This window comes from Ascaphus truei, unplaced genomic scaffold (genome assembly GCF_040206685.1).
Source record: "Ascaphus truei isolate aAscTru1 unplaced genomic scaffold, aAscTru1.hap1 HAP1_SCAFFOLD_2403, whole genome shotgun sequence".
NCBI classification, from domain to species: domain Eukaryota; kingdom Metazoa; phylum Chordata; class Amphibia; order Anura; family Ascaphidae; genus Ascaphus; species Ascaphus truei.
The window spans coordinates 10,001-32,373 of record NW_027455327.1 but is presented as its reverse complement, the minus strand read 5'-3'; the positions used below and the strand labels follow the sequence as shown (position 1 = coordinate 32,373).

General features: G+C 46.1%; 1 protein-coding gene across 1 annotated transcript in view; it reads left to right on the top strand.

Annotated features, from left to right (window-relative positions):
- Nucleotides 1-404: 404 nt before the first annotated feature.
- Nucleotides 405-22,373, top strand: part of LOC142479725 (uncharacterized) — a gene marked incomplete at both ends in the record, with an annotated part of 31,966 nt that continues 9,997 nt past the window's right edge. Inside the window, 4 exons of the mRNA XM_075582593.1 lie at nt 405-579; nt 7,389-7,516; nt 9,040-9,327; nt 12,546-13,715. Of these exons, the coding sequence (XP_075438708.1) occupies nt 405-579; nt 7,389-7,516; nt 9,040-9,327; nt 12,546-13,715 (1,761 nt within the window). The remainder of the gene's footprint in view (nt 580-7,388; nt 7,517-9,039; nt 9,328-12,545; nt 13,716-22,373) is intronic.

Below are 22,373 nucleotides of genomic sequence, written 5' to 3'. Positions count from 1 at the left end.
AGAACCCCCCCCTCCCACCCAATTAAGCTCTGTTTGAAGAGCACACAGATTCATGACAAGCCAGACCCCAAATATTGTATTTTCAACTTCAAACTGTAGCTCATTAACCCCTGAAGCATCAGAGGGATTAAAATACCTAATATCTCATAATGTTATCATGACAGGGTCCTATCAGATAAATTGTCTTATCCTAATCTTCCCTGATAACGCTCTTTGAAGTACAGTGATAACACGAAGTGGGAGGGGCTTAGCAGCCATAATATTTTCTGTAAATGTAAAAATCTGTGGGGAAAAATGAGAGCGGTGAAAACAGGCGCCGTATTGTAGAACATTGGAAGACCTATGAAATAAAAGTGCAGTGTGGGCTGCCTATGATTACCATGTGTCTTCCTGTCTCCCTCCAGGGTTGGTTTTCCATTACCGTGCGGCCAGTAACCGATACGCCCTGGCGTTCCCTGAAGCTGTGCGCTCCTGCCGCGAAAACTCTGCCACCATCGCATCACCCGCGCAGCTCCAGGCAGCGTTCGAGGATGGTCTGGACAACTGTGATGCGGGCTGGCTGTCCGACCAATCCGTCAGGTGATGTCACAGAGCCATACCACATTCATCCAATCAGCGGGCTGTTACCTCCTTCACTAGCAGAGGAGCCAGCAATGCACTGACCCTCTGAGAGAGAACGGGTTATAGCAGATGTCCCTGTAACCTTTTAAAAGTGCAGTCCCTCCCAGGACCAAAATGAACCAATAGCATTGACATGTTTAAGGGATAAAATGTTGGCGATTGATTAGTGTATGTTTAAATCATATAGTGAAGTTACTTTGTAAAAATGATGAGCTGAAACGTAGGAGGGGATTGAGTTCCTCTGGCTGCTCCAGTGTCTGCATACTCTTGTTGAACACACAGTGACATCAGAGGCAATGCCCCTCTCTCCTCAACCTGTAACCTTATTGGCTCTAACAGGGCCGGGGGTGGGGGGGCGGCTAGAGGTTGAGTAACACTTGGTTGGCAAACACCCCCCGATGTTCAGAAAATAATTTTTCACCTCTAAAAAATCCAAAACAGCCAAATCGCATGGTTTGCACCTTTAACAAACACGCACTGCTTTCTACAGCGATTAATTACTTTCTTCATCCTGGTGAAGTCTACAGAGTTAAGGAGCAGTTATAGGGGGCAATAGGAGGAGTTATAGGGAGCGGTTATATGGGGTAATAGGGGGAGTAATAAAGGGGTTATATGGGGCAATAGGGGGGGTTACAGGGAGACGTTATATGGGGCAATGGGAGGAGTTATAGGGACAGGTTATATGGGGCAATAGGAGGAGTTATAGGGAGCGGTTATATGGAGCAATAGGAGGAGTTATAGGGAGCTGTTAAATGTGGCAATATGAAGAGTTATAGGGAGCAGTTATATAGGGCAATAGGAGGAGTTATAGGGAGCTGATATATATATATATATATATATATATATATATATTTATTAATAAAAATGTTTTACCAGTAAGTAATTATTGAGTTACCTCTCATTTTCAAGTATATGCTCGGCACTGAGTAATGATGTAGGGTGATCAGACGTCTTCGTTTTTTGTCCTCTGTCCCGGTGTCCCAAAATGTATCCAAATGTCCCGTTTTTTGGTTGGCGCTTGTCAGTCGCGCATGCGAGATCGGCGCGTGTCGACCACGCAGGGGCGATCGGTGCTTGCCGGCCACACATGCGCAATTGGTGCTTGCGTGGCCAGCAAGTGTAATCGGCACTTGCCATTAACTCGTGGTCAGTGCTCGCCTTTTGTGCATGCGCGATTATTTGTCCTGGGAAAAATATGGTCACCCTATTATGATGACAATACATGGTTACATTAAATGAGCAGAGGTTGTACATTATATTTAAAGTCATTCCATGAATAGTTAAAGATAATATATGTTCTGGGAGTATGTAACTGTTACAGACCAGATTAAAGTGTGAGAGCTGGACTCTTGAAAGGACTTAGATTGGTGGCGGCTTTGAGTCTCTGGCAGGTTGGTTCAGTTGCGAGGTGCACTGAAACAGGCGGAGCGAGCGGATTCCTTTTTGAACCTTGGGACCGTGAGCAGTCTTTTGGAGTCAGATCTCAGGGGATAACTGCTGCATATGGTAAGGGTGAGGAGCTTGTTCAGATAGGCGGGTAGATTGCCCAAAAGTATTTGAAGACAAGACAGGAAAAATTTACTTTGCCCCCAGACTCAAGTGATGACCAATCTAGCTCTTGGAATATTTCACAGTGGTGTGTGATACATAGTTACATAGTAGATGAGGTTAAACAAAGACATATGTCCATCAAGTTCAACCTATGCTAAATTCAGATGACTGATACTAATCCTATATTTGTATTTATAATATTTTTTGATTCAGAGGAAGGAAAACAAAAAACCCCAGTGAACATCAACCAGTGATATCTCATAAGGAGAAAAATAAATTCCTTCCGGACTCCAATATGGCAATGGGAGTTCTCCCTGGATCAACATCCTTCCCATGTTTACTTATTTGGTATATCCCTGTATACCGTTCCTCTATATAAAAAAGATGTTTAACATGTTTTTTAATATGCCCTTACTGTAAAGAACACTTTCCTTTGTTGCTGGGGAAATCACCTTTCCTTCAAGTTGACCCGAGTCCTTAGTACTGCCCTTGGGCTGAATAGTTGTTTTCAAAGCTCCTTGTATTGACCCTGAATATATTTGTATATGGTTATCCTATCCCCTTTTGGACACCTCTTTTCTAATGTAAACAAATCTAAATGAGCTAGTCTCTCTTCATCAATCAGATTTCCATCCCTTTTATTAATCTGGTGGCTCGCCGCTGCACTTTTTTTACTTCCATAAAGTATTTTTTATAGAGTGGTGCCCAACACTGTACTCCATATACATGGAGTTTTACTAATGTTTTATACAGGGGCATAATTATCTTCCATCAATTCCTGTTTAATGCAAGATAATATCCTGTTTGCCTTTGCAGTTACTGCATGACTTTGGGCACTATTGCTAAGCCTGCTGTCTGCAAGCACTCCTAAATATTTCTCCAGCAAGGATTCACCTAATTTTATCCCATTTATTTTGGAAGTCACCAGCGTATTCTTGTTTCCCAAATGCATAACTTTACATGTATCTTATTTAACCTCATCTGCTGTGTTATAGTTACATTGTAGGACAAATCAGCAATTGAGTTGCAGAGGTTGTCTACTTTGCTAAGGTGAGTTTGGGGTGCTGTATCACAGGGGTGCGCAAACGCTTCTCCCTGCGCCCCCCTGTCTGCTCTCACCCGCTGCTCACGCCCCTCCCCCCCCCACCCCTGCTCGGCTCCAGCATCAAATGATGTTGCCATTGCAACGCGATGTAACGTGACCCCACAGCGTCATCTGATGCCGGGTTGCCATGGCGACGCTGCGCTGTTAAGGTAAGTAAAGTTACAGAGGCTACTGCGATCCCCAGCATTTTAATTTAAATGCCTTCTGGGAAGTGCGGGGCCTCTGTAACTGCCGCACCCCCTCCCTCCAGAAAATCTCACGCCCCCAGTTTGCGTACCACTGCTGTACTATATACTATGTCCCCATGCCCTATAATTGGCATTAGCATCTGAATGTCAGAGTATCAATATACAACCCAAATGTTAAATGGGAGTAAAGAAATATGCCCAGATATTTAAAACTATTGACTGGGGCTACAAAGGTGTTAGAGTTTGTTTGGATCTGTACCTCTGTCATTGGTTGCTTTGGAAATGTAGCCTTAGTCCTAAATACCATTGTTACAGTTTTGTCAGTGTTCAAAAACAGTTTGTTTTGGGAAATCCAGTTTCCAAGTCTTGAACAATCAGATTGAAGAATGTGTCCAAGGTCACAGAGGCTAGGGCTGTGTGTATAGAAGATTGTGTCATCCGCATACGTGTGCATTGAAGCTCCCTTACAAGTTGTAGAACAGAGCCTTGTGGGATCCCGTAGCTGACATTCTTCAAGGGTCTGGAATTAGAGCCCGTTATAGATACATTTTGGGATCTACCCTATAGGTAGGAGTGAGCCCCATTTAAAGCATGTTCCCCTATTCCAGAGCACTGGAGCTTGTTTAACAAGATAACATGATCACCCGGATCAAAAGCTTTTGTCATATCTACGAATATAGCACCAGTAAGTTGTCCCAGTTCCAGTCCACACTGGATCTCATTGCAAACTTTTAAGAGAGTAGTTACCATGGAGTGGTTTGGGTGAAGGGCAGATTGGAGTAGGCTATGGAAATTTGTCTTGGTATAGTAATCACTTAATTGGGAGCAGACACATTTTTCCATGACTTTGGATAGGATTGGGAGAAGAGAGATTGGCCTGTAGTTGGAGACCAGTGTTTTTGTCCCCACTTTTGAAGATTGGTATAAGTCTGGGATTTTTCCAGGGCTTTGGGATATGGCTTGCAGACAGAATAGAGTTGATTAGGGAGGCTGGTGGCATGACAATGGCTGGGGTACTGAATCGTAGTTACTTTGATTGGAGTAGGTCAGCTCCACTGTTTAGTTTTAATGTTAGGCGCGCCTGTGTGATCTCCTCTTCAGATACTGGGGCAAATTGAAAATTGTAAGCACTGCTGGGAGGGGGTGGAGATATAGGGGAACTCACAGGTTGGGCTTCATGAATGTAGTTGGGGTTGCGCTTTGATAGTATGGAAGACGTACAGCCAACAAAGTATTAATTGAATGTGTTTGTTATGTCAGTGGGATTTGTCAGAGTAGTAACATCCTTTTTGATATTAGATGGTTGTTTATGGCAAGAGGGCTGGAAAATATTGTTGATGACCTTCCAGAAGTCTCCTGGATTTGATGTATTTTGATGAAGATTGTAAAACAAATATAATCACTGCGCTTCTCCGTATAAGGAGCATGCAGCTAGTGAAGGAATTAGCCATACAAATGTGCAAAACAAAAAGTGAATCCCTGCGCTTCTCCCATAGGGAAAGCAATCAATGGGGAATATATATATATATGTATGGTGTAAATACCTATAAGAAAAAAGGAGACTTTTGGTATACATCCTTTGATCAAATAATGCCAAGCCTGCTAACCACGTCAAGGTAAGTCTCAATAGCAGGTCCCTACGCTAAATGCAAACTAGTGTTGTGAAATAATCCCAGAATGGGTTAAAATATCAAAGCATATGCTTATATAACCTAGTGCAGTTAAAAACTGGTATATACCAGAACAGAAACTCACATGTCTGCAAGTAAAGTGAAATAATGGGACCTTGCTTTGGGATTATATACCTAGAAGGGGAGGGGCTGGCCTGCCACAAACTGCTCAATAAGCAGTTGCAGGGGATTGGCTAAATATATTAAATTACAATGATGAAGATTGCCAGAGTAATATTGAGCTTTTGCTAGTCTTGTTTGCCTTGTGCACATATTCCTCAGGCATCTGTAATTATTAAGATCCTTGGTAGTGCCAGTCACTTTTTATCTTTTCCACAAGGCATCCATAAAACGGTGAAGCGCAATAAGGTGAGTGGTAACCCACGGAAGATGTGCCCCCCATACTCTTATTCTGCATAGCAGATCATGGGTATCACAGACTTTTAGGAACTCTGATTGGAAATAATCAAGTGCAAAATCGGGGTCAGGTATCAAGTTGATTCTGTACCAAGGTCAGTTGGTGAGATCAGCCAGAAACTGTTGTGGGTTAAAGTTTCTAAATGTTCTAGTAAGTAGAACGTTAGTGCTTGGTTTGGGTGGTTTGCTTTTCCTTATTCAGTACATTATTACATGGTCACTGAAAATGTCAGGTAGGATTGGTTTCTGTTGGGACAAGAGGATAGAATCCAGTGTAGTAAGGAATGATTGTGAGATTTTAGTTTTGTCTGTGAGGGTTGGGAAATTAGTTGGGTTAGGTTTAGTGACTTGAGTTGTGTCCAGATATTGTTGTTTTTAGGGTCAAGCCAATTGAGGTTGAAATCCCCAAGAACTAACCGCTAATTCTTCCCGTTCAGAGAGGAAATTATGACAAGAAAGTAAGTGATATCATCCAGGGATTGTAGTGGGGATTTAGCAGGGCAGTAGATGCAAGCAATAGGAATGGGCATAGAAAAGGGGAGGCACATTTTACCAACTAGGATATAAAAAAAAGGCACCATGCCCTTAGTTCATCCAGTTGGGGCAGCAGGCTACGGATATTTATATGGGCGACAGCCCTTTTTGGAATTTTAAAGGCTCATTAATTAGGGGTATGGGACAGAGTTTAAAGGGGGGGGGAGGGGGGCTGGTTTGAGTTCAATATCCCCTGCTAAAGAGAGTAACGGTATAAATAAAAATGTGTAATTATTTGCAGGCTGTAAGATTGTGGTGTTTGCGAGTACAATGAGTGGTGGCTGTTAATGTGCTAGTTTTCAGAGTTCACCACCAACATGCAGTAGATAGTGCAAGGCTTTTGATTAGTCCAGGGTGCATGATAACATTGGGTGTGGGCCAGGAGGGAGGCGTTTGTAGTGGATAGAGAGAGTGACATTTACATGAGGCCACAGTAAAGAATAGAATTGTGGTATGTAGCAGGATCATTATCATTAAAGGTAGGTGACTTTGCATAAAGCTGTGGTGTGTTTATTTGGCGGGTGCAGTGAACAGACGGCTGATGTCTGCCTTTTGCCGGCTGCTGAAAGAGTGCCGCATTTGGTAGTGCTAGGGTTTGTTAGGGGATATGGACCAATAGGATGAGTTATCGGGAGCGCTTATATGGAGTAATAGGCGGAGTTATAGGGATAGGTTATATGGAGCAATAGGAGGAGTTATAGGGAGCGGTTATATGGAGCAATAGGAGGAGTTATAGGGAGAGGTTATATGGAGTAATAGGAGGAATTATAGGGAGTGGTTACATGGGGTAATAGGAGGAGTTATAGGGAGCGGTTATATGGAGTAATAGGAGGAGTTATAGGGAGCGGTTATATGGAGCAATAGGAGGAGTTTTAGGGAGAGGTTATATCGGGTAATAGGAGGAGTTATAGGGAGACGTTATATGGGGTAATAGGAGGAGTTATAGGGAGCGGTTATATGGGGTAATAGGAGGAGTTATAGGGAGACGTTATATGGGGTAATAGGAGGAGTTATAGGGAGACGTTATATGGGGTAATAGGAGGAGTTATAGGGAGACGTTATATGGGGTAATAGGAGTGCCTGATATTAAAATGTGATGGATCAAATTATCTGCCTGAGTCTTTCTCAAATACTTTTGCTGCTAGAGGGGCCATTGCAGAGCGATATAATAACATGCTGAGTCGTGTAATAACACGCAGAGCAATATAATAACATCCTGAGCAATGTGTTGCTGGCCCCTGTGGCTGCAAAGGGGTTAAAAATCCAGCCCGGACTGAAATCCCCTTCGCATCTGTCCTACAGGTACCCAATCAAGATGCCCAGGCCTGGTTGCTATGGAGACCGGAACAACCTCCCTGGCGTTAGGACCTACGGAGAACGGAACCCAGAGGAAAGCTACGATGTGTATTGTTACACTGAAGGACCCCGGGGTAGGATTTCAGACTAACAGTGTCGCATTGTAATTCCCAGGAGAGGAGCGCAGGAACAGGGGATTGTGGAGGCAGACAGGTGTAGAGTGCACACACATTAAAATGGTGACAGTATCACCACGTATATCTCAATGTAATGCAAGATACGCCTCTGGCACCAAGGGGGTTAAAATCCCATCTTCCATTCTCTTTATCACTGACCCTGTCTCTCTATCTCTCACTTATTTTTCTTGTTTTCATTGTGTCTGCTCCCTTTGTCTCGGCATTCTCCAAGTCTCTAACCGCCTGCCTGTCCCCTATGCTCTTTTTCACGTGACTACTCTTTCACTAAATCTGTTGTTTTTGCATCTTTTTATTGTCATTATTCCCTTGACTGTGACTCACAACTCCTTTCTCTGTCCTTTTGCCCTTATTCCTTTGCGCTCTTTTTCACTGCATTCCTTTATCTGTCTCTGTCCCCCCTCTGTCCCTACTCACTGTCGCTTTCCCCATTCACTGTGACTGTCTTCTTCCTGTCCCGTCTCCTCCTTCACACTGTGATTCTCCTTTTCTCTGTCACTATCTCTGTCCCCTTTCCAGCTACCTGCCAGAGGACACAGGTGACGGAGATGTCATTGAGCTGTCTCTCGGAGTACTGATGGAGTTTGAAACGCCTTCATTTTCACCTTAGACAGAAAGCAATGCATTGTAGCACCTTCTAGCAACAAAGGGGTTAAAGTAGATAGAGACACAATTTGTGGGTGACAACTGTTAGGGAATTGTCATGATGTTCCTGTTAGCCAAGGACCTCACTCCCAGGTGACTCAGAGAGTTTGTTTTCAAAGCCTCCGCAAAACAGTGCTAAGAAAACAGCTACAGCGTTATCGCAGGAAAATCCCATCAGTGGGATCTTTCTTTAGTAAATCTGGTGCTGTTTTATGCATCACTTTTACAACATGGAGGCTGACCAATAACTACCTTGTGCTTGCTGCCTGTTACAGTGGAACAAGTGAGAATAAGCAGCAGAGGTTGCCATGTGAACAATCTACTGCAGGCTTTGGGCCTTCTTAAATAATAAAATGAACTAAAAAGACTGCTAGAAAAAAATAAAACATAAGGTTATTAATCTGCTTTGAAGGGCATCATATTGAGCTCACATTCAGGATAGGTCATTTTTGGGGGATCTGCATATTCAACTGTATCACAGTCGGCAACAGGCCAACTATTTTAGATAACTAATACACCTACTAGGATTACCAGCCCCCCCCCCCCCCCCATTCTGCCCATTCTCCTACACATTGTGGAACCTCTATATTAGATCCTATTGTGTCTTTGAGTTTAGTATAGCCCCGTCCATCACAATTGTTTTTGTGTTCCCCTACTGTATAAACCTCTACCACCTCTGCTGGGAGGCTGTTCCATGAATCCACCATGCTTTCCATGAAGAAGTACTTCACATTTCCCCTGACTCTTTTAATGTTAAGTAACAATGTATTGTTGTTGTTATTTTTCATCACTACTGCACTTTCCGCTTTGTCTTGCAGGTGATGTTTATTACGTCCCAGAGAGGAACTCCCTTTCGGGCGCCAAAATGGCTTGTTACCGGGATGGAGGAACACTGGCCACCGTAGGGCAGCTGTACTTGGCTTGGAGGAGGGGCTTCGATCAGTGTGACCCAGGCTGGTTAGCGGACAGCAGTGTGCGTTATCCCATCCGTAATCCGCGGAGAAACTGCGGCGGCAAAGAACCAGGAGTGAGGACCTTGTATCAGTTCCCCAATAGGACAGGATTCCCCTCTCCTGCCAGGAAATTTGGGGCATATTGTTACAAAGGTATTGGAATGAGATCTGTGATATAAAGTATACAGAAAGTACACCATACACCTTAAACTTTAGGGGGTATTTATCCAAATCTCCCCGCTGCAAAACCAGGGAACAACTTTTATATAATAAATTAGTTGCTGGTTCTTTGCTCCCGTTTAGATAAATGACTTCCCAAAAGTGTTGTGACATGTTTAAAAGCATACAGTAACTGGAGCTGATTGATACCTTTTGTAAAAAGAACACAAATCAGTTAAAATATTTTAAAATAACTTTTTACATTTTTGTATGGTAAGCAAAGATTTGTATTTTTTTAATTTAAATCTAATATCTGTTATCAACTGTCAGTCTTCAAAGCCCCAGGTAAGTTGTACTTTTTGCTCCGTTTTCTCTCACACACACAGTAATTATCAAGCTCTCAGTAGTCAAACAGTAGTCGCTGACCTGCTATACTTCAGACACAGAGAACAGGGAATCCTATTCTGTTTTGTTTTTTTCGCGGGGTAGATAGAAGTCAAATCTTTAACCCTTTTGCGGCGATGAGGGGAACTGCCACACTTTGCTCTGACTCCTTCATTAGCCAAGATGCAGTGTGGAATAGGAGACACGTCCAGCCTTAACCGCCGTATAAAATAACAAAGCGTGGAAATGAATTACGGGCCTCAGAATTGAACACGTAGAGAAGGAGTTTCAATTAATGAAGAAAGGCGAGGAATATTGATTTATTCAAATCGATACGTTTGCTCTGCCTAATCTTCTCCAATGAATATTTGATGGAGGACTTAATCAGATAAGTGATTATTCCCCCTATAGAAGAAAATATGCCAGAGCGTGGCGAGTAATGTAAAGGATTAATTTGTGTATCTCGCCTCTGCTTCTGCTGTGTCCCCTGTATGTTCAATTAGGGTTTGAGGCAAGGATTGTGATAGAAAACAGGAAATAACTGTATGAAAGGTGCAAATCTTTGACAGCCAAACCATTGTTTAAAGAATGTAGCAATCTCATTCCTTAAACAAAGGCTTGATGCAAAGGTTTGGCGGCTTTTGTTTCTTTGGAAATTAAGCATAATTTATTTTGCTGTGGGCTCTCTGAATGGGGGAGTCTTTGTTGATCAAGTGTTGTTTTGTGTTTTTTTACCCTTATCTCAGCTTGCAGGGAGAGTAGGGGGCTTTGCCTGTGCACACTCTCTATGGGGGGAGGTACCTGTAATACTTGGAAAATATATTCATTTAAATATGCAAAATATACTCAAATTATTTACATTCGCACATGTTCTTCAGGTATCTCAGAGCTATCTATTTCTTTCTGTGCAAAAGGCCTATTGCAGGCAGGGTTGCCACCTTCGACTGACGGCCAACCCGGAGATTTTTATTTTATTTTAAATGACACTGTTGCCATGACAACGGCACGCCACGCAACGTCACGCGGCGTCATTTTGCCATGACAACGTGGCACCGCATCACGTCATGACATGTGGCATCTCATTGTCATGGCAACGGGAATCACGTAATGCTGTTACGTCACGTGACGTTCCCGTTGGCATGGCAAGGCAGCGCCATTTTACGCCGCGCAGCCTTATTGACAGTAGTTGTAGGGGGAGATGCCGAAGACATTGCTGTTGCAGGTACGGTTGCTGCGTTAATGGTATATGGAATTGTATATTAGCTTATGTCATTTCTATTATTTATAACCAACGCTGATGACAATCTCACAAAACATCTTGAATCACTAGTGGCGGTAGCAGCAGCAGCAAGTTGCATACACACACATATACATTGTGTGTGTGTGTGTGTATATACAGACACACACACACACACACACAAACACACACACACATACACACACACACATATATACACACACACACACACACACACACACACACACACACACACACACACACACACACACACACACACACACACACACATATATATATACACACACACACACACATATATATATACACACACACACACACACACACACATATATATACACACACACACACACACACACACACATATATATACACACACACACACACACACACATATATATACACACACACACACATATATATATACACACACACACACACACACACATATACACACACACAATATAAATATATATAAATATATATTTAGATACATCCCAGTGCACCTTAGTAATAAATAAACAAACTTGAAGCAGGGGAACAGGCACTTGAAGCAGCAGCCCGAGCAGCAGCAGGAGGAGGAGCCAGAGAGGACGGAGTGACAGTGTGATTCAGTGAGCACTGAGCAGTGTGGCATCGCAATGCAGGGCAGGACAGGAACCGGTGAGTGACCTGTAGCTGGCTGCAGTGGAGACAAAGAAAGTCAAGGAGGATTTGACTTCCGAATTGGGGGTACTTGGGAGCGCCTGTGTGTGTGTGCGCGCACGCAGCACCCTCCACCACAGCCATCCAATCCTCTGCCGCCCGGCTCCTGTCATTGCGCACCACTGCTCACTGCCGTCCAGACCACCCGCCCACCCGGAGATTTCAGGGACAAACCCGTAGCCCGGAGAAAGGGATGCCAAACCCGAAGTCTCCGGGTGAAACCCGGAGAGGTGGCAACCCCGATTGCAGGGTCTGGATGGACGTGAGATTAGGACTCCTTAAATAACATCACATTATTTAAATATAATGCAGCGTTATCCTGAAACAACGTGATATTCACACTATGCTAATGAGCTCAATTAGAGACATTGTTTTTTCCATATAATTATGTTTGTGAAAAAAGTGTGTGTGTGTTTATATATATATATATATATATATATATATATATATATATATATATATATATATATATGCAAATGTTATATAATTATATTTGTAATAATATGGGCTCTATGCAGACCAGTGTGCCATAAATGTTCTATCAGAGCCATAATTCCACCATCACGGTGGCTGCATGAAAGTCTCTGATGTACAATTGTAAGGCACATTGGAACTCAAAGGCACTCCATAAATACAACCTATTGTTGTTTAATAATCCAAGTTTCCATTGTATGCTGGAATGCTAACCCTGTGAACATCGCCAGTGTGTTTATGAGCAGAAATGCAGCACGGATAAATCTAGGTCTTTCTATTTCTTTGGAGTGACTGCTGAATTAAGCAGAGTTCTTTCTTTTGTGCTTTGGCTTCTCTCAGTTCAGCATGATAGGATTCTAATTTATCCTTCTGACATGTTACCTCTCAACAGCTTTTCAAGCATCTGCCCCCTCCCCACTGGAGACTGAGCAACAAGGACCAACCTTTATGCCACAGGAAGACTCCAGGCTGATAAAGCAAGAGCTTCATGGCCAAGAGACTGGACAGGCAATACAATTGGAATTCTATAATGCATTGCCTGCTGCTGACAGTCTAATATCTACTACAACACATGGGTTATTTCAAAAGGAGAGCAGTGATCCGATAACACCCAGCGGCTCAAAGGGAATTGCAAGGGAGATCAATGCCTTATCTTCAAAGCTGCTTCTTCCACCTCCAGCTGAAGAAGAGCAGCTGCAGTCGATGACCGGTAGCCCAGTTGGAAGAGGTTTGTTAAACAGAGGTCAATTTAATTCTCTTGGGCCAGAGGTATCAGCTATTACAGAAGCTTCTGAGTGGAAGGGACCAACTACAAAGAAGATGCAAGAGCCAATGTCAACACTGGTTACAGTTAAAGAGAAGGCTAGACAATCTTCTGTTCTCAAGGGACGTGAGGAGGACTGGTCATTGAATATGGTGGATAGAGTGTCTAAGCCAAGACAAAACACCTGGAGGGACTTCCTTCAACAGCCTGAGGCAGATTCATCAGAAGAGTCTCTAAGTATCAGCCAATCAGTGGAAGATCATCCATTGGTTAAGGACATGAGTTCTGTTCCTGAAGATGCCAGAAATTCATTGCAGTTCACATGGCTTCTCGGAGGTGGGAGTACTCTAACTCCAGCAACAGAGATTGTTGGGCTAAGTGACTTTCCACCATCTGCTATGCCTGAAAACTCTGAACATCCAACACATTCTGCCACAACTTTCCTGGACAATGGAAAACAAAGCACAGAAGCTCACGTTGCATCAAATCAAACACATTTATCCGTGGAACCCAATTATCAACGCTCAACATGGCCTCCTGAATCTATTAACAAGGAGATGCAACCAGGTATCACTGAGCAAGATTTACATAACCAGCAAAATGAACCTGAAACAATGTTAGATATTGATGAGGAGACCGGTGCAACAGAGACCCAATCTCTTGCTCCCAAAGACCTGTTGGAGAACAGCATTGAAATCACAGCAAAGTCACATCAGGGCTTTATCCATCATGTTCACGGAGCATCTCTGTCCTTTTCCAATGAAGTGGAAGATGCTGAGAGAACAAAGACAAGTAACAGTAAGTTCAAATTAATTAACCGCTTTCTTGTTGTGTTCCCATATGGCAACCTGTATGGCATGTAATGCACACAATGCCCAAGACTTCACTAGTTTCGGACAATCCACTTGTAAGTTGTAGAACGATTGATTACTTAAAGGGTCAGTTCTCCATGGACCAATGTGTCCTAATCGCATGTTTTTAGGACTTATCCCTAAAGTGACACGTTTAAGGGGTCACTTCTGGGCGATTGATGCATTCTTTACCAAAATCTGACTAGTATAACTATCCTGACATCTTTTTGTGAAGTTAGTTTGTAAACGTTGTGAGCTGCGACTTGGAAGGAGTTTGATTTCCTTCAGCTAATCCCGAGGTTCCCAACTCCCGTCGTTAAGACCCCCCCAACAAGTGAGGTTTTACGGATATTCCAGCTTCAGCAAAGGTGGCTTAATCAGTGGTGAGCCACCTTTGCTGAAGCAGGGAGACACTGATTGAGCCAGCTGTGCTAAAGCAGAGATGTCCTGAAAACCTGACCTGTTGGGGGGTCTTGAGGACTGGAGTTGAGGACCCCTGAGCTAATCCCATTTGTCTGGTGTCATTGTGTGTTCAACAAGAGATTGCACAGGCAAAGCCCCCTGTACCCTCTTCCCCTTATCTTTTATTGTCTCTCTGATAAGGACAGGGTAGGATAAGGGTAAAAAAAATCACCACTGGAATTACAAACCCTTCCCCATTAATAGGCCCCAAAGAAAAAGGATTGGTACTTGATTTCCAAATAAGCATAAGCAGTTAATAGGTGCTTTAAGCATTGCTACATTTGTTCAAGGAAGACAATTAGACTGTTAAATGCTTTACAAAACATAGGGGTTTTTTTTGTCAGCCTGCAGAAATGAAGCAAGTTTGATGAGTAAATCAAACTGAACTCACACTTTGCAGTGCCAAGTTAAATTCTTCTGTGGGCCCAGATGCACAAAGCTCCATTATATCAGGTCTCATAATGGATGTTAGTTTTCCTGAGCTTAACGGCGATCCAGAAAGATCATTATAGGCAAAATCAACGGCCGTTAGCGCCCTCATTACAATATGGCTAATGTGGCAGTAGACATAAGACACCCCATTGCTAGCTGCCAGCATCGCATTAGCCATATTCCAATGACGATTCCCGGTATATAGTGCAATACATCTGGCATCTGCCTTAAATAAAAAATGTATTAACCCCTTAGAAGCCAGTGCTTCTCAGAAGGCATGCATCATCCACGCACTAAGGTAGCCAAGGGGTTAATACAGACACCCTAACTACCTTACTACCTATTGTATTCCATGGAGGTACAACCGCTATGACATAAAAGGTGTTAGCCTCCCACTGAATCCCCCTGGGTGGCCTAACCTCCCTCCCTGGGGCACTTATCCCCATAACCCCCCTCCCCCTTCCCCCAACAAATCTAAACTCCCCTCTACAGTACCGGCCGTTGGCCTTACTAGGGGTGGCGAATACATAATGTATAACCCTGTTCACTTAATGTAGCCATGTATTTGTCATCATAACTCTATGCCCCGGACATATGGGCGTTGCTATAGCCCGGGCAAAGCCCAGGGGCCTGTGCTCTTGGGGGCCCCGCTCAATGCATATTTTTGCTGCTGCACATGCGCCGCCGGCTCTTAACTGCTCATGCACGATCGGCTATTTTATACTGCGCATGCGCGATTGGCAATGGCCTACTGCGCATGTGCGATAGGCTATTTCAATATGCGCATGCGCAATCGGCATTTGGCAATCGCGCATGCGCAGTATGAAAGAGACGATCGAGCATGCGCAGTATGAAAGAGACGATCGAGCGTGCGCAGTATGAAAGAGACGATCGAGCGTGCGCAGTATGAAAGAGACGATCGCGCATGCGCAGTATGAAAGAGACGATCGAGCGTGCGCAGTATGAAAGATACGATCGCGCATGCGCAGTAGCCAAGGAGGCATTATAAGGAGTGATACAGTAAAAAGAAGAGTGAGAAGTTGCAATCACCTTTCATTAATCACTAATTAGATGCTCATATCTAACAGGAAGGAGAGGGGAGAGCGAGGGGAGAGCGAGGGGAGAGCGAGGGGAGAGCGAGGGGAGAGCGAGGGGAGAGCGAGGGGAGAGAGAGGGAGAGATTGCTCTGTGTTCAGGTGGATTTCTTTGATTCCTTGTTACAAGCTTCATTTAGCAATTAAATCACAGTTTTGATTACTACACAGGCTTCTGATAATGAACGTTACGCGTCCGTATCTTAATTTAAGGCTCCCACCTCAGCCTTGTTGTTACAGCTCTCTAAGGCAGCGCTGTCCGCAAAGGGAATCATTATAAATTCAATTTGTCTGATTAGAAAACCAAACCATTGTTACACATTCCTCAATTTGTAACAATTTTGTTTTAAAATGTAATATAATATTCCATTGTTGTTTTGTGTATACAGGGCCGCAGACAGATTTCCCTGGGCCCAGGACTAGAGTTACGACTGGGGACCTCCCCCCCATGTCGGCGGTCTTGTGAGCCCCCCCCCCCCCATTTCACACCTCACGAGCCCCCTCTATTTCCCCCCCTCTTCCCCTGTATTTCTCTCACCTCCATCTCACTCCCACTCTTCCTCACTCACTCACCCCCTCTCTCCTCTCACTCTCCCCTCTGCCATCAATTACCCCCTCTCACTCAATCCCCCCTCCTCACACTCATTCCCCTCCCCCCCCACCAATCCCCCCATAAAAAAATTCCCTATCCCCCAAATGCATATAAAAGAAGCCACCCCCAAATGCATATAAAAGAAGCCACCCCCCAAATGCATATAAAAGAAGCCACCCCCCAAATGCATATAAAAGAAGCCCCCCCCTCCTCCAAATGCATAGAAAACAAGCCCCCCACCCCCCCAAATGCATAGAAAAGAGCCCCCCTAACCCCAAATGCATAGAAAAGAAGCCCCCCCACCCCAAATGCATAGAAAAGAAGCTCCCCACCCCCCAAATACATAGAAAAGAAGTCCCCCCACTCCCCAAACACATAGAAAAAAAAACCCACCCCTCAAACGCACAGAAAAGAACCCCCACCCCCAAATGCATAGAAAAGAACCCCCGAATGCATATTTACAAAAACACCCCCCAAACACACATTTAAAAAATCCCCACCCCCAAATAGATATTTAAAAAACAGCACTCCCCCCCCCCCCCCCAAATACATATAAAAGAAGAAGTATGTGTGCTAGTAGCACTCCACAGGTATATATGCAAAAATGTAATTATATGATGCACGGGAACAAGGGGTAATCTCTAACCTCCGAACAAGTCAGTAATATATACAGGGGTCCCCAGCATACAATGAATGAATAAAGACAAAAATTGTCAGCAAGAGAATCAATATATTGAATGTAATAGCAGCTACAAAATCAGCCCTGGCACAGGGTCTGGAGAGAGCATCTCATAGAGAAAAATAGTACAAGGGGAGAGGCGGGGAGGAAGGGGTGCAAGGGGGAGGAAACACTAAAAAAACAACAAAAGGAAGGGGAACAATGTACAATACACAAAGTTTAAGGCAATCAAAATGTAGGGGGCGACATTTCGGGGTCAGCTGCCCCTTAATCATGCTTGTTTCCACAGGCTGAAAACACCCTATGGTACTTCCCGAGTTTACACACCTTCAACCTACTACCTCTCAACCTGGATAAATAATAAACTGATTGAACCAAAATAGTTTGTCTGTCTATTAGCAGTAAGTATACCCTACATGTACGTGGACATTAATAGTGCTAAAAAATATAGCTAGGCAAATGGACTAATGAGTCTATCCTATAGGGATGAGAGCAACAACAGAACCTCAAACGTGAGAAGGCATATAGGTATAGACTGACAATACTACAAGATCCTGTGCTAAATAGACACTAGCTAATCACTTAAAAAAGGGCAAAAAGTTGCACAGTAAAGTGGTTAAGCGTAAGGCCGCGCTTATCGTGCTGGTCTCAGACACACTATTAGAGAGGGTTGATGTTCCTTACAATACATGTGCACTCAAACAACCTATTAGAGATATTTGGGGTTCCACAGAATTCCACAATATAATGTATAGGTTTCCTTAACCAAAAAAAGTTAGAAACCACTGGTCTAAACCGTCGTTCGGGATTTTTTTTGCCAGAAATCGCCCTTGACTTCCATGGGGGTTTTCGTCCAAAAACAGTCCAAATGTAGAATAAATTCCTTTGTGGTAAAGTTACTGCAATTTAAATGCCTGTAACTGGTTTGAATAGTGATCATGAGCACGTCACCTTATCTCTCCTGGACAGGAAACAACTGTACCTGCAAAATTCTGTGTACACTGTCAGCATTATATACAAAATAGAATAATACATCTACAATAATAGAAATATATATCATATTTTAATTATTAATTATTTGAGAGATTTGTTTGTGTATAACCAGGGGGAGAATGTAGCGGTCATGTAAAATGCCTACAGTCATCTCTCCTGCTGGCAGCAAGGCCTGGTAAGTGTGGGCATGCCAGCAGTAATCATGGAGGTTTTCCCTCACACCCTGGTGGGGTGCCCTGTGTATGGATGGGACTGGTCACATGCTCTGACTCCATGGTTAGTGATGTCAGAGGTGTGTCAGCCTCAGAGGTTACATAAGGCACAGCACGGTGACTAACAGTTAGTGTTGAGGAAGGAGTTCAAGTTCTTGCAAGGTGTTTGCAGAGTTAGTGGACAATTATGTTATAGTAGCTGATATAGGAGTCTGTGTCCAGGGACCTGGCACAGAGCAGTGAATCCCTATTCTAGGAGACATACCTACCAAAGGGAAGCGGCTGGAAAATGATTGGCTGAGTACACCCCATTGTGGAGGGCAGCTATGCCCACCTGTACAATAAAGATGAAGCTGATCAGAAAGACTCCTGTGTGTGAGAGTATGATTACACAGGAGGTTGCACCACGGAGGAGTTCCTCAACAGGACCATCCCCATGCGGACGCAGGGACCCTGATGAGGTGGAGGCGCTGCACTGGAACTAGGTGAGACTCAGCACACTACCTCAGCTGCCTGTCTGGACGGGTCCTCCCCACACACCATCATGCGGGAGACTCAGGAGTCCTGTAGCCAACAGGTGCACCACCCGACACTACCATACTGTAATGGGGACCGGTTAGACCACAGGGGCCAATGTGAGATTGGGTGGGTCAGGCCGGGCCAGAAAAACCGTTACATTTGGAGGCTAGCTGCTGAGATCAGATCTGTCATCAGGACAGGCTCTAGCTAGGCACACTGGGAAACAAGGATAGAGTCTGCTGCCACTCTGTGCTGCGTAGGGACGGACCTAGGGGTGGTCAGGGGCTGACGGGATATTGTCAGTTCGCAGGGACAACCTAGGGGCCTGAAAGGAGTGAGGGGTTTGGAGCCGGGCTATAGCTGACCGAGTCACCTTGAGGCAGTGCTAGTTGGTAGGATGCCAGAAGGGATAGCCTGTTAACTTGGTCAGGAATCCTGGAGAGGGTCTAGGCTGCTCTAGGCTGACCAAGAGAGGTAGACGCCCCAAGTACTGCATGGCAGAGCCAGAGTACCTAGCCCATTCCAGACACTCACCGTAGGGAGCACAGACTGGGAGGAAGGAGTCACAGCAGACACTGAGAGAGTGAGCCTAGCCTGAGGTAGTGCAACACTGGGTCACACCTAGATAAGGTACACATGTGGTGGTGCATCTGAAGCTAATCTTTATTGTGCCGGTGTGGTGGCTGCCCCGCAGAGCGGAGCCCCATGTACGATAATTGGTACGAGAGTGAGACAACCCAAAGAATGGAGGATCCGCGTGGTGCGGAGAACCCAAAATGGCGACCAGAGGCTGATGGGGAGGGCACCCGTGGCGTGCACCCCACTGAAGAGCAAACAGTCGCCGAGCTATCGTTAACCAGTCTGCTCTGGAGCGGAGCGAAGGCTGTGGCTGCCCCGTTTTTATCCTGTTTGGGACAGCGAGGGGCCACCCTTGAAGAGTGTGAGGAAATTGTAATAATTGGGGGAGAACCCCGCGAGGAGAGCAAACAAACGGACTTTTTGGGCTTAAAAGTCAATCAAAATGGCGGTTCCCGCTTGCTAGGGACACCGCATGGGACAGTCACAGAAAATGTGGCTGGTGCAGGACTTGCAAAAAGCTGGCCGGGAATGGCGTGAACAGCAGAGCCCCGCCCTGATGGGGGGCATGGCGCGAAAGCTATGGCTGCGCCTGCATGGACAGTGACTCACTCAGCCCCTGTGCTGAGTCAACCGCTTAGTCTATGGGACCCTCCCCTGATTTCTACCAGGGGGAGTGAATTTCAACTATGGCCTGTGGGAATGCACCCACTGGGCCCAGGGACTGATATCCAGACGGCGCCACTACAAAAAGTAGTTCCGGCCGTGGAAGAGCCGTGCAAAAAGGATGGTTATCTTGCACGGAGGGCGGCTGCCAGGAGAAGGCGGGAACTAGCCGCGGGAAAAGACCCCCACCCTTGTGGGGAAATTGGCGCGAAAACGCTAACCGCGCCCACCAGGACTGAGAGAGGTGCGGCCTTAATTAAGGGGCATGATATTCCCCTGTGGGACCCGCCCATAATTGCAACCCCTGGGGGCGGGTTCCAGCTCTGTCAGAGAAGGGAGGAGCCGAAGCAGGGAGTGGCGGATCCAGCAACTTCCACCAGTCAGTTGCGAGGAACCACTGAGAGGAAGAGACCTGTACAGGAAGTGGCTCCTGTGCAAAGAATGGCCTGCTCCTCCACTGTGGGCACGATGGTCTCCACCCAGCCCTACTCAGTACCCGGCGGGTTGCTAGTAGTGAGGGTGGCCAACACCGAGACGGTGGTCGGGCTCTGCCTACAATGTGGGCTGCCCGGAGGCACGGTCAACACGGCGGCACGTTGCCCTCATTGCGGGACTTTATACCTGTGGCCTATGCCCACATTTATTCCAATTCAGCCTGCTGACCCCCCGGTGGACATGGCAAGGCGCTCCGCCGAGTCCCCGGGCGCGCTATGGATCCACCGCGCGAGTCCAGGAGACAAGGGACTGGAGCCGGTCAAGTCGGCTGGGTCAGTGGCGATCGAGGCGGTTGAATCACTCCCCGCAATTGGGGAGAAGAGACTTTCACTCCGTTCGGAGACCCCTAAGTCAGGGAAAGGGGATTACTCGGACGAGGACCTCCGTGAGCTGGCGGTGTTAAAAGCGGAGCCAAAAAGGCAGACCGGAAGGACGACACCCCGTGGGGTGAGTGGTGGCCTTGAGAACAGGGCGTCCCCCGCAGATCGGCGAGCCGACAGACGGAGTCCCGCCATCCCAGGACCTGACCTAGGAGACGGGAGAGAGACGCCTACACCCCTGCGGATGGGTAAGCCAAGCAGCCCTATCACTTACTTGGTTGCAGCAGGCGGCGAAGCGCTGGAAGGGCCGCGCCAGGCCCCGAGCGCACGTGGAGTGACGGCATCACTTCCGGTGGCGACGGCGGAGCAACCGGATGTCGTCGTAGAAGAAGAGATCCCGCATGGGGGTCCCACGCAAGATGGCGACGCTTCCGGTTCCGGGGAAGACATCGCTTCCGGTGGTGACGGCGGAACCCATGGGGAAGATGCAGCGACGCTTCGGCGATTGGGGGAAGGTCCCCAATCACCTCAACGGCTCAGAAGCTGGACGGGCGATCTGAGGACTGAGGAGGGTGAAGTATCATCCTTTGAAATATCTACGGACAGCCAGGAACGGGTCGCATCCCCGTGGCAATCGCTACCCCGTCCGTATGCCCAACCCCATGCCCTAGCTAAGACCCCTACCCCTGTCACACGGTCCCCGGGTTCCCCGCCTAGCCTGGAATCAGTGGACATTCCCTCAGAAGAGGAGGGGAGACGTACTGGGGAAAGACAGCGCAGTGGCGCTACGGAAGGTATCTCCAGGGGAGGGGGAGAATTGAGAGTGGCTGCGGTAGGCCGGTGGTTGCCCCCTGCAGTTCCGGCGCCGGTAAAAAAGGCCCCGGGATCGTCTAGGTGGTCTGTACCGCGATCTGAGCGGTCATCAGGGGTATTTTCCATGGACGATGATAGGGAATCAGGGAGGTCAAACAGATTCCGGGAGAACCGTTGGTGGGCCCCACTATTTGAAGGGTACTCGGCCTGGATGGACCGCACTCGGTTCCTCATCCGGCGAGAGGATGTAGTGGACTATTGGTGGGCGGTGGGAGAGTTTACCCCAGAACAGAGGGACAGGGAACTGCAGGAGCGCTGGCTTCAAATAGAGCATAGGGAGATAGAACCTATGGGTCCCAGCATCTTGTCGGACCCCGTGGATCCTGACGAACCCCTATCATGGGTGCTACCTGGGAGGGCAGGTAAGGCTGACCTGACTAGGATCAGTAGGGCCGAACGGGCCATAATGGCTCGTTACAAGTCATCCCACGGGTTGGAGTACCCGTATGTTCCTGAGCCACTAATGGATGAAATAGAGGAGAATAGGGATAGGTGGCTCCGGGAAAATATTGAGATGCACTTAGTCAGTAAAGGGAGTGATGTGGTGGGGAAGAAGGCCGAGGAGCGGATAGAGCACCTAATCCGCATATGGGCAATTGGAAGAAATATCCACAAACACAAGGTAACATATAGGCCCGAGAGGGGATTACCACGGCATTATTCTGTTACAGTTCTAGATATGGGGGGTAGGG